Below are 13548 nucleotides of genomic sequence, written 5' to 3'. Positions count from 1 at the left end.
ACAGCAACTTAAAACTGTCTGGGGTGCTTCGCACACACGAAGGCTCTACGTCTTCCTGGTGGGGGCTCCTCACTGGCAGGTGAGTCAATAGGATACTACAGCAGTGACAACACACAAATGTGTGTGGGGAGGAATCAATTGGCATAACAACTAAATTGGGGAGAAAAAGGGGTTAAAATAATTGTTAATTGGCTACTCTAAATTAAGAAAATAAAGTGAAATATCCCTTTAACTTCATTGATGAAGTTAGTCAACGCTCCAAGATAAAGCTGCCCTCAAGCATTGACTATAAGGCAGGGGTCTTCAACATGTTTCAGGCCAAGGACCCCTTAGCTGAAAGAAAAACGAAGCAGGGACCCCTCAACATATTGTATGAAACTTTTTCATAGATAGCTTCTTTGTTTTTCAGCACTATCATCAGTGTTGTGTAAATGAATATACATATTTTTGTTTGTTTACACATTATTTGTTCTGATGATATGTTGGATTCATGTAAAATGTGTATTTTCGGACATAACTCCATACTTAGTAAACTTGAAGCTTGGCTCTGTACTTGGTCTGCTCTTTTTTCCCCTCAACAAACCTCTTAGCCGGAAATTGCAGATCTACAAGCTCACAACGCAGACCCGTTGTGAGCTTGTAGATCGGCTATTTTCTGTCAACGTTTCCCCCTCAGAATAGGGATGCCATAGGGTTCAAGTAGTTAATGTACTAAAAAAAGAAACTCAGATATTCAAACAGAGATTAAACTGGATGCTCGTCACACACAGCTGCACAGACCTAGCTCTCCGTTCTCGATGACCTCGAACGTTGTCCATAGGTTGTCCGCGTCGATGGCGATGTTCCTTATGCTCAGCGCACTTTCTGCAAGTTCATTGGAGCGCATACTCGGAGACAACTGAAACAAAAGCAGTGGTGGAAAGTAACTAAGTACATTTACTTAAGTACTGTACTTAAGTACAATTTTGAGGTATTTGTACTTTACTTGAGTATTTCCAATTTCCAATACTTTTACTTCTACTCCACTACATCTCAGAGGCAAATATGGTACTTTTACTCCACTACATTTACTTGAAAACTTTAGTTACTAGTTACTTTTCAGATATAAATTATGATATAATGAAACATACATTAACCACTTTAAACCTATTTTATACCTAGGCTATTTGAAAATAGCAGATCTACAAGCTCACAACGCGTCGCATCGCGACGCGTTGTGAGCTTGTAGATCTGCTATTTTCAAATATTTAGTACTTTTACTTTTGGTACTTTAAGTACATTTTGATGCCAATACTTTTGTACTTTTACTCAAGTATTTTTTTTATTCTGGACTTTTACTTGTAACAGAGTATTTTTATATTGCAGTATTGGTACTTTTACTTAAGTAAAGAATTTGAGTACTTTTTCCACTGCTGAACAAAAGAAAGACACGTGGAAATACTGATCTGATCAGCACACAGGAGACGCCACACATGAAGACACTAAAAAGACCGGAACTTCCCCTTGACATTTCTGACAAGAGTAATATTTCAGCAAAGTAGGGGAAATATTGATAGAGCAAATAGACGGTGTGAAATTATCGTGCACCCCCCCCGCCGATGCAGAGTCAAGTTCTTATACGTGCGGCCGAAACAGCCACTGGAGAAAGTAAATGTGCCGTCTGACTCCAGAGAGAGAGAGAGAGCGAGCGAGAGAGAGAGAGAGAACAGAGTATTAACCCTTTAAGACCGGGGACGCATCTGTGTCATTTTAGATTTCTTTGGCTATTCAAAAATAGCAGATATACAAGCTCATAGCGCGGCACCGAGTGCCGCGCTATGAGCTTGTAGATCTGCTATTTTTGAAAAATCATGAAAATTAGTTCAAATCTTTGAATATATATATTTTTTTAAAGCGAGCATTTGTAACTCAAATCTTTGCTTCTGGGGGGTCCCTATTATAAAACATTTTGAGATGGGGGTCCGTGGCAAAATGCATATCATTTTGGGAGTCCATAACATGAAAAAGTTTGAGAACCACTGATAATATAGAAACAGACGTTTTTCAAAAAAACTGTAGGATTTAGAAGACATTTGTAGTATCCCCAGAAGCAAAGATTTGAGTTAAAAATGTTCTCTTAAAAAAAGTTATACATATATATATATTCAAAAGATTTGCACAAACTTTCACGATAAATGCAAGCTCGTAGCGCGGCACTCGGTGCAGCGCTACGAGCTTGTAGATCTGCTATTTTTGAATAGCCCAAAGAAATCCCCCCCAAAAAAACGACACAGATTCTTTCCCGGTCTTAATAGGTTAATGTCAAACTGTGTTGCTGAGCAGCCCTCTTTAACCCCCTTCCAATTGTACCACTGCTACAAAACCTGGGAAAGAAGTCCATTACCTACAGCTGCCAGTGTGCCTTGTAAAATGCAATTACTCACACAATTAAATCAGACATTTCTTTGATTAGCTCGCTTTTGATTTATTTTAGTGGCGGTAATCCCATCAGGTTTAACCACCAATGCCTCGGCCCTATTCTATCAACCTCTCCACCTCTCTCGTTCCAACGTACTCCCTCCATCCCTCTCACTCTTTTTCTCCCTCTCCCCCCCCTCCCTCGCTCGCTCCTGCTCTCTTGCACTCTCGTCTCCTCTACTAGCTCCGTCTCTCTCATTTCACCTTTACGCCCTGGAAGACCCCAAGGGAAAGCCCTGCCCGCACGTGCACACACAAACTCTCACACACACACACACGCACACACACACCACCACACACGATGCACGCACGCAGGCACGCACGCACGCACGCACGCAGTAGTGTAAAGTAACTAAGTACATTTAATCAAGTACTGTACTTAAGTAAAATGTTGAGGTACTTTTACTTTACTGTTTACAATCTCCAATTGTCTATACTTTTACTTCTACTCCACTACATCTCAGAGGCAAATAAATATTGTACTTTTACTCCACTACAATTATTTGAAAACTTTAGTCACTGTCGACAGTTTACTTTGCAGATATAAATTATTACATTATAAAATGCACATTAACCACTTTAGCCCTATTATAATTATACCTAGGCTATCTGAAAATAGCCGATCTACAAGCTCACAACGTGTCGCATCGCGCCGCGTTGTGAGCTTGTAGATCTGATATTTCCAAACATTTTAGTACTTTTACTCTTGGTACTCCGAGTACATTTTGATACCAATACTTTTGTACTTTTACCCAATTAAATTTTGGAATTCCCGGACTCTTACTTGTAACGGAGTACTTCTACATTGCAGTATTGATACTTTTACTTAAAGTAAAACATTTGAGTACTTGTTGCCACCACTGCACCCACCACGCAGGTACAGATGCAGGCGCACACACGTGCACACTCTCTCGCCCCCCCCCCCCCCCACACACACACCCTACGGGCGCATCTTACCTTGATTAAACAGCAGTTCTCCGGCTGCCTCTTTTCCAGGTATACCTCGAAGATCAGGTCCCCAGCCGGAGAGAACTATAGCGGAGAGAACGATAAGAGAGAGAGACGTGCAGATCAGTGGGAAGTCGAGAAAAAAAACAATACAAGCCGGATTAATTGGCTTTTTGTTCTAAATTCCGGGGCCCCGGTGTGGTATTGCCCTAAATGGAGAGAGCTGAGAGAAAACATTAGAGGATTTGTGGGGAAAAGCAGAGGTCTTGTTCTCTTGCTGCGGGCGAACTTAAGCCCCCTGTACCTTTTAACGCGTTAAAACCGGGAACGCATACTGTGTAACCACCTTATTTCACACTTTGGGCTATTCAAAAATAGCAGATATACAAGCTCATAGCGCGGCACCGAGTGCCGCGCTATGAGCTTGTAGATCTGCTATTTTTGAAAAATCTCGAGGATTTTGTGCAAACCTTTGAATTTATGTATTTTTTTTAAAACAACATTTTTACCTAAAATCTTTGCTTCTGGGGGGGGGGGGGGGGGGTCCCTGGATCGAAATATTTTGAGATGGGGGTCCACGGCCAAATACATATCATTTTGGGGGGGTCCTCGGTGTGAAAAAGTTTGAGCACCACTGATAAAGCAACACAATTGCTGTTAGGATTTAGAAGACATTTGTAGAATCGGAACCTCAGGTCTTAATGGGTTAACACATTAAAACCGGGAAAGCATCTGTGTCATTTTAGGTTTTTAGCTTATGTGAGTGTGTGCATCGCGATTCTTCTTCGCAGATATACAAGCTCATAGCTCTATACAGTAGCTAAGCTTGTAGACCTGCTATTTTTGAAAAAACATATTTTTTAATATATATATATATATTTTTAAATCAAACATTTTTAACCCAATTATTTGCTTCTGGGGGTCCTCCTGGCACAAAACCTTTTCAGATGGGCGGCCGGCCGGCCAAATACATGGTCCTTGAGCAACCATTGATATAGCAACACACATTTGTTTCAGAAAACCGTTCGGATTTTAGAAGACCTTACTTCGAATCGGCCTCAGGCCTTAAAGGGTTAATGGATGTGAAAACCTGGCAACATTTAAAAAAAAAAAGAAGTGAAACACAAAAAGCCTGAAACTAAATCCAGGGGGGAAGGGGGGGGGGGGGGGGGGGGGGGTGAAGGTAGGACACACTCCCACGAAAAAAAAACGACAGGCATGCATCTCTCTTCTATATACCTTGGGCTGTTCTCACCTCGGGTGCACCTTGAATCTTCAAGTATCTTGTAAAAAGTCATGGCATGTGTTACCGAGTTAGGAGTGCATAAATATCAACGCGTACCACTCTAGCCCATTGAGACCTGAGGCGATTCTTAAAAATGTTTTCTAAATCCTAACAGTTTTTTTTTTTTTAAATCAAAAAGAAAAAAAATGTTCACGATTTTCCAAAAACAGCAGATCTACAAGCTCATAGCGCGGCACTCGGTGCCGCGCTATGAGCTTGTAGATCTGCTATTTCTGAATAGCCAAAGAAATCTAAAGTGACACAGATGCGTTCCAGGTCTTAATGGGCTAGAGAGAGAGAGAGAGAGAGAGAGAGAGAGAGAGAGAGAGAGAGAGAGAGAGAGAGAGAGAAACTCCTAGACATGGCCTTTTGAAATATCATGGAGCATTACGGAGAACGTTGCCAATGAGTAGGAAAGTTTTAATGACATCTTTCACGACCTTTTACGAGACGAGATGTCATAATAATGCTGTACAATCTTTGCGTTCCATGAACATGGAACGCCTTTAAATTAACTTGTCTTTGTTCCTGTGCAATAATGATCCATGACACAGAATGTACAAGATTCACTGTACATGCCATACACCGTGGCATTTAACAACTATATGAATTATTGCTATCAAAACATATTCCTCACGGCCATTAGGCTATCAATGTGTGGATTTATGTAGTGTACAGTATGTACAGTATACTGTATTTGCGTGTGTACTATAGGGCTGTCCTTCACTGAAGAAATTTGAAGTCGAATAATTGTCACACTTGCAGAGCGGTTTGAAAAAAGCCATTGAATGTTTTTAGACCGGCAGGATTCTAAAGGGAGATTTCTAAGAAAACAATTCCAATTCATTCAACATGAAAAAAAGAAGAAAAAAAAGCATAGAGAACGACTAATTAGCTAACAAAGTCTCGGTCGCGCTGCTGAGACCCAAGTGAATGACGCCCAGGGAGTAGCTGGAAGTCTGGTACTGGTGGAAGTTGAGAACGAAGGAGGGAGGGGAGGGGGGGTGGGGGTGGGGGGGTCAACTTGTCAGCTTTGTTCCTGCTGCAGGCAGGGGTCATACTGTATTTAACCCGTTAAGACCTGAGGCCGATTCTACAAAATTGTCCAGTTTTCTCAAAAAACGCATGTTGCTATATCAGTGGTTCTCAAACTATTTCATGTCAAGGACCCCCAAAATTATATGTATTGGGCCACTCCACCCCCCCCCCCCCCCCCCCCCCCACCTCCATCTAAAAAAAGAGTTCCAGGGACCCCCCCAGAGGCAAAGATTTAAAATAAAATATATATATATTCAAAGTTGTGTACGATTTAAAAAAACAACAGATCTACAAGCTCAAAGCGCGACACGAAGTGGCGCGCTATGAGCTTGTAGATCTGCTTTTTTATCTTGTATATCTGCTATAGCTTGTATATCTGCTAGTTTAGCTTGTATATCTTCCATAGCTTGTATATCTGCTAGTTTAGCTTGTATATCTGCTAGCTAACGCTAAAAAAATCTAAAATGACACCGATGCTTTCCCCAGCGTTAACGGGTTATAAAGGAACTGAATTCAGATTTCCGGCAGTACGATTATACAGTGCTATACAGTTAGTGTATAAGCTGCCACTTCTCTCCAAATGGACAAATAAGTGGACAGGGAAAAGAGACTTCCGTCCGTCGCCCCAGTCAATCTTTTTTGAAACGCCACACACACACACAAGACAGCGCCTGATGTTTTTGTCCGCCATTATCTCCTCTGTGCAGGTGAACGGAGGGGCCATTGTGGGCTCGAGGCCGGGGAGAACTGTATGTAATGAGAGTGTGTGGGTTGGTAACTGTACTTCCCGTTCCTCGCACAGAGCAACGTGCAAATTACAGTTATCCCGTTGAGACCGGGCGGGAACGCATCTGTGTGTAAACACTTAAACCATTATTTTATACTTTGGGCTATTCAAAAATAGCAGATATACAAGCTCTTAGCGCGGCACCGAGTGCCGCGCTATGAGCTTGTAGATCTTGTAGAGCTTGTTTTTGAAACATCGTGAAAATGTGTGCAAATCTTTGAATGTATATATTCTTTAAAGCAAATCTTTTTTTTACTCAAATATTTGCTTCTGGGTGTCCCTGGAACAAAATATTTTGAGATGGGGGTCCGCAGCTAAATACATATCATTTTGGGGGTCCTTGACATGAAAAAGTTTGAGAACCACTGATTTTTTGTTTTGTAGACATTTGTAGAATCCCCCCAGAAGCAAAGATTTGAGTTAAAAATGTTCGCTTTAAAAAAATACATACAGTATTCAAAGATTTGCACACATAGCGCGGCACTCGGTGCGCTTGTATATGAGCTTGTATATCTGCTATTTTTTTAATAGCCTTTAAGAGAGATCTTTAAATGACACACAGCTGCGTTCCCGGTCTTAACGGGTTATTCAAACCAACGGAGCGAGTACTGTAATTGTGAATGTCAGGCGTTGCTATAGGGCCACTCTTTGGTGTTCCTCCTCCTGACACTTTTGCCGGATCTCTCTCCGTCTTTGCAGAGAGAAAAGGAGGGCGTGCCGCGGTCATCCACTCATAGGAAATAGCATGCGTTACTTAAATATCTCGTCCGTGGAAAAAAAAAGGACGCTGGCAATTAGCGGCTCAAAGGGCACGCGCAGGGGAAGGGCTGAGCTGTTGATAAGAAAGATTTGAGTGAGAAGAAGTCATAAAAAAACGAATGAAGCAACGACAAAAAAAAAGAACTGAGGGGAGAGATTCATAACAATACTGGAAGCAAGGACATATGAAAATAATCATAATCATATATCATTAAACAATGTAATCATAAAACGTCTGGATGAAAACTGTTTTCAAATTGTAAATGGCAAGAGCAGCAGCTTAGGAACATAAATGTCAGGGTAGTGTGTGTGTGTGTGTGTGTGTGTGTGTGTGTGTGTGTGTGTGTGTGTGTGTGTGTGTGTGTGTGTGTGTGTGTGTGTGTGTGTGTGTGTGTGTGTGTGTGTGTCTACAGGGCAGGGCAGGCCCACTTATAGAGTACTCCCGTTCTGAATCACCGTTGCTGTCAGGCAGAAACCTTTCTGTTACTGAAGTATGTTGTGTGGTGACAACAGTTTATGTATTGTGTATTTCTCTCCGCCAGGCCGAAGGCGTGGCCGAGACTACAGTACGTTTTCTGCTCCATTCACTCTTTGTTTAACTTCTTACAGAAAAAGGCATCTGTATCTCGGCTCCTAAGCACTTTTTTTTTACAATGAATTTTGGCTGTGGCACTCAGAGCCAAACTGCCATAAATAAGCCGGGCACTGAATGAGTTAAGGTAAATGACAACTGCGTTAGTCGCAAACTAGCAAGAGCGCTATAAGCTGATTATAATGCATTATAAGTATGTTTATAATGCATTATAGACATGGGATGCAAATAGGAAGTGCTACCTCTGAAGTCCAATTCTTGGCCAACAGACTGTTTGGCAGGTGAATGCTGAGTCATTCTGGGCAAAAGTACTGTCACACCCCTGGCCCTCCCTTTTCTCTCACTCACTGAAACTCCTCCATTGAAGCACAGAACTAGAATTCTATCCCGATGTTCACCTGGGAGAGATTTATAATAGCATTGGCTATCGATCGAGCGACCCTTCCGCCAGAGTGGCAGGTTTGTTCTGAAAGCCCGCCCACGGTGACAGAGAGAGAGAGAGAGAGAGAGAGAGAGAGAGAGAGAGAGAGAGAGAGAGAGAGAGAGAGAGAGAGAGAAGGAGAAGTAAACAACTTAGTTTCAACAACACTGGCGTATGATTTCTTAGTTACTTAACTTTTTCGGAAAGTACTTGGCATAAAGGTTAACAGGAACATTAGCCTTATTCTTTCCTCAACCACTCTCGTTCCCTTTTCCATCCACCCACCCCCCATTTCAGACAGAAAACGCTACCCCCCCCCCCCCCCCACACACACACACACACACACACATCCAGCAGTAACACTTTCTATGAAGCCCACGTCTATACTATTTTACAAACATACTTGTATTGTAATTTGCTTATAACAATGATGTATATTGAGTTATATGTATACAGTATAGAACTCGATGCATATTGCATGTTATAAGTAGTGTTTATAAGGCATTCTAGACGTGTGTCTTCATAGAAAGTGTTGCCCACATGGTGTTGACTTACTGTGGTGTCCTTCTTGTCATTCCAGCGAACGATGAAACTGTTTTCCTTCTCCATCTGCTGCACTTGGTCCTCGTTGACCTGGTGGAGGAAGCACACAACAGACACACACACGCACACGCACACGCGCACACACACACACACACACACACACACACACACACACACACACACACCAATGAGTTGGTGCAGGCGAGGCCGTGCCTGTACCACCTTAGGCAGTTAACCCATTCAAACCGGGAACACATCCGTGTCATTTTTGGATGTCTTTGGCTATTCAAAAATAGCAGATCTACAAGCTCATAGCGAGGCACTCGATGTCCAGATGCGTTTTAACCACTTTAACCATATTTCATACTTTGGCTATTCAAAAATAGCAGATATACAAGCAGATTTACAAGCTTTTACTCAAGTACTGTACTTGAGTAAATAATTGAGGTATTTTTTACTATCTTTAGTATTTCCATTTTCAATACTTTATACTTCTACTCCACTACATCTCAGAGGCAAATATTGAGTTTTTTTTTTATCCACTACAATAATTTCACAGCTTTAGTAACTATTTACTTCATAGATTTCGATTATCATTACAAAACACACATTAACCGCTTAAGCCATATTTTCCACTATTGGCTATTCTAAAAAATCTATATTTTTGAAAAAGTTTGACATATTTTGAAAGATTTTAGTACTTTTAGGAGGAGAGGAGAGCAAAAAAGGATGACAAAAGACACTCCTGGAACAGACTGTTTGTGACGATGGGGACTGAGGAGGCTCAACGCTCAGGAAGAGCTTCTTCCCGGTGGCTGTCAGAGTCAACAACAACAACATGGACAGTAGGAAATAAATACAATAAAATATCTTGTTGCTGTCGGGAAGAAGCCTTTTTCTCCCGATTTCAACTTTTCTTCTCGTAAATTACTACCGCCCTACTTGATCATACTACAGCGTCACACAAAAGTATCAAAAGTAGCAGATCTGCAAGCTCGAAAGCTTGTAGATCTGCTACTTTTGGCCCGGACGGCTAGGGTATAGCGGTCCGGGAACCTAGGGTTCGAATCCCGATCTCGGCGACCTTTACTGCGTGTCACTCCCCCTCTCTCTCTCTCCCCATTTCCTGTCAGACTACTGTATACTAAATAATAAAGGCAGAACCCCCCCCCCCCCCCCCCCCATACAAGCTGCTATTTAAAAGAAAAATCTTGAAATGTGTGCAAATCTTTCAATATATATATATATATATATATATATTTCTAAAGCAAACATTTGTAAAATATTTTGTTCCAGGGACCTCCCAGAAGCAAAGATTTGAGTTAAAAATGTTCAAAGATTAAACATATATTTCAAAGATTTGCACGAATTTTATCAATTTTTCAAAAAATAGCAGATCTACATAGCTCATAGCACTCGGTGCCGCGCTATGAACTTGTAGATCTGCTATTTTTGAATAGCCAACGTATAAAAAAATAATGGTTATGGCTCAAACATAAAATTACACAGATGCGTTCCCGGATTGAATGGGTCACACACGCACACGCGCACGCGCACACGCACACGCACACGCACACGCACACGCACACACACACACACACACACACACACACACGCACACACACACACGCACGCACACACACGGGGGGCTAACCACCGGAATGAGACCGTTAATGGTGTCACTCCCACAGAAAGTGTAGAAGTGGGTCGCTCCACTAAGACTTTCAGAAACTCATTTCAAAGTGGCAAGTTGGCGGTGATTGTTCGACGTTCGCTCAGCACCAAAAAACTGAATAAAAAAAGGAAGGGGGGGGGCGCCACACTTTTCCCTTTACAAAAAGGCTCTGGGTGTGGGAAATGACATTTTTTATTCCGGCTTTTTTTTTCCTATCATTTTCAGAGAACAATTTGCTTTGTTAGAGTTATACGCATGGCAGAGAAGATTGGAGCAGAGGAAGAAAAAGAGGGAAAAAAAAGAAAGAAAAACGCACGCTATACACCTCTCTCTGTGTGTGTGTGTGTGTGTGTGTGTGTGTGTGTGTGTGTGTGTGTGTGTGTGTGTGTGTGTGTGTGTGTGTGTGTGTGTGTTTGGGCCTGATAAAGGGGCCCAGAAGACGGCATTCCAACGCAGAACCGGCAACTTTAATTAGTGAAGCGTCTCAATCGTTTTGTGTCAGCGTGCGTTTTCTTCTTTTTTTTCTCCTCCCTTTTCCCCGCTGCTATTGGGGCCCATCGTCGTCGCTGGAGCTTAACCCATTAAGACCGGGAACGCATCAGTGTCATTTTCGGGATTTCTTTGGCTATTCAAAAAATAGCAGATCTACAAGCACGTAGAGTGCCGCGCTACATCCTAACAGTTTTCTGAAAAAAAAACGTATGTTGCTATAATGAATGGTCCTTAAAACCTTTTTCATGTCAACGACCCACAACATTATAAGTATTTGGCCGCGGACCCCCATCTCAAAATATTTTGTTCCAGGAACCCCCCCAGAAGCGAAGATTTGAGTTGAAAAAAATAAAAATATTTGCACAAACGTTCCACTATTGTTCAAGTTCATTCTGCTATTTTTTGAACAGCCAAAGTATAAAATAATGGTTTACAGAACGTGGTTACACGGATATGCGTTCCCCGGTTTAAATGGGTTAATGGCTATTTGTCATGCGAATGACGGCGTCCCGAACCGATTTGGAGCAAAAGCGATCCTCCTTTTCAGCGTCAGAACAAGAGGGGATCAGGACCACTCTGATGGGTATTAGCATTCCCCTCAGAGCCGCTGATGCATCCCGTAAGCCCAGGCAGCGCTCCAAGTATAACACTGATACCCTCTCCTCTCCTCTCCTCTCCGCCCCCCTGCTCATCTGATCTTGTGCTAACTTGTTAAACGACTAGGGGGTCGGGGGTGTGACAACCTTGTCTTTTGGAAACCTAGGCAGAAGATCAAAAAGGTCCCCAAGACTCCCCCCATGAGGGAATTAACCGAGTTGTCAAACTTTTTCATTTTTTTTCCCCCACATCGTAACACATTACCTACCAACAACGGTTATACTCGTTGTTGGAAAAATACCCCGTTATCTACCCATGCACGAGTATAACCGTTTTTCAAAATAAAATATATATATATATATATATATATTTTTTTTATTTATCCACACAGAACCAAAGATATCGTGATCCAAAGATTTCTAGCTCCATTCACTCCTTGGTTAACTTAATTATTACTTCCTGTAAATCCTGTATCTCGGCTCCTGTGTACTTTTTTTTTGACCATGTTATTTTGGGTGAAACATGCTATTTTCAATTGTCTGCAATTATGGAACGGATTACCGCAATCGGATACTTTTTTTCCACGATTCTACGAGACTCCTGTGTGTGTGTGTAATGAGGGGATCACCGTGAGGACGGTGATCACGGAAAATATTTTGTGACTACTTAAAAAATGTTTTTTTAACATTGAATGTAATGCTGGCAGTGGGGGAAAAAAACCTCTGGCAGGGAATGTGTTCATTTCAAGAATAGCAAATATACAGTGTGTATTCCCTGCAGTATGTCGTCTCTGTCGGGGTGGAAACCTCATACAGTGTATGTCCAAAACCGTTGCTTTTTCAGGATTCAAATTCAAAAATAGCAAAAGTCGCAGATCTATAAGCTCAAAACGCACCACGTAGGGCATTCATTTACAAAAAAACATAACAAATGATATGGAGTATGGATATAAGAGGTTTATGTCAGACAGCAACTATATATAGTATTTTTCTTAGCTGTGTATTGCTGACCTTTGATCTGAATTTCACTGTTTTATTATTTTGTTTGTCTTTAACAGTTTAAGACCTGGAACTGTGTCATTTTTAGATTTGAGCTAAAAAGCATTATTTATTTTACACTTTGGGCTATTCAAAAATAGCAGATCTACAAGCTCATAGCGCGGCACCGAGTGCCGCGCTATGAGCTTGTAGATCTGCTATTTTTGAAAAATCGTGAAAATGTGTGCAACTCTTTGAATATAAATACTTTTAAAGTGAACATTTTTTCCTCAAGTCTCTGCTTCTGGGGGTCCCTGGAACAAAATATTTTGATGGGGGTCCGCGGCCAAATACATATTATTTTAGGGGTCCTTGACATGAAAAAGATTGAGCACCACTGATATAGAAACATATGTTTTTCAGAATACTGAGATTTAGGAGACATGTAGTCTAACACAGTCAGACATGACCTAAAACGCCACGTCATGCAACGTCTGAAACAAACAAACAAAAACGTTTGCGGCGGGCGGGCGGGCTGTGACTCACGCCGAAGAGGGGGACGTAGTTGCCGATGAGGTCGTGGACCACGGTGACCTCCAGCGGGGTCTGCCCGCGCGTCTGGAACAGGCAGGAGGAGAAGACGGAGGCCAGCCGCCGGCTCGCCATCTGGTTGAGGTGGGAGCACTGCTGGATCCTGTGGAGCAACACAGGGAGAGACGGAGAGGGAGGGCTGCGTCAACACAGGCTTATATACAGCAGTGGTTCTCAAAGTAGGGGGGGGAGTCCGGGGTCCTTAGGAGAGGGGGGGTACCCCCCCAGCTAAATGTGTTACCTTGGCTATTTAACCCTTTAAGACCTGAAGCCGATTCTACAGTACATGTCTCCTAAAGCTCAACAGTTTTCTGAAAAACGTATGTTTCTAACAGTGGTGCTCAATCTTTTTCATGTCAAGGACCCTCAAAATGATATGTATTTGG

At 42.1% G+C, this 13548-nt stretch overlaps 1 protein-coding gene across 1 annotated transcript in view; it reads right to left on the bottom strand.

Annotated features, from left to right (window-relative positions):
• Nucleotides 1-13548, bottom strand: part of arap2 (ArfGAP with RhoGAP domain, ankyrin repeat and PH domain 2) — a 226047-nt gene that overhangs the window by 27734 nt on the left and 184765 nt on the right. Inside the window, exons 23-26 of the mRNA XM_084043154.1 lie at nucleotides 13118-13265; nucleotides 8843-8920; nucleotides 3415-3489; nucleotides 781-898 (exon numbers count right to left, since the gene is read on the bottom strand). Of these exons, the coding sequence (XP_083899280.1) occupies nucleotides 781-898; nucleotides 3415-3489; nucleotides 8843-8920; nucleotides 13118-13265 (419 nt within the window). The remainder of the gene's footprint in view (nucleotides 1-780; nucleotides 899-3414; nucleotides 3490-8842; nucleotides 8921-13117; nucleotides 13266-13548) is intronic.

The sequence above is a fragment of the Gymnoscopelus microlampas genome (assembly GCF_963454915.1).
Source record: "Gymnoscopelus microlampas genome assembly, chromosome: 19".
In the NCBI taxonomy this organism is placed as follows: Eukaryota; Metazoa; Chordata; class Actinopteri; order Myctophiformes; family Myctophidae; genus Gymnoscopelus; species Gymnoscopelus microlampas.
The sequence above is the reverse complement of the archived record's forward strand: the minus strand, read 5'-3'. Positions and strand labels throughout refer to the sequence as shown.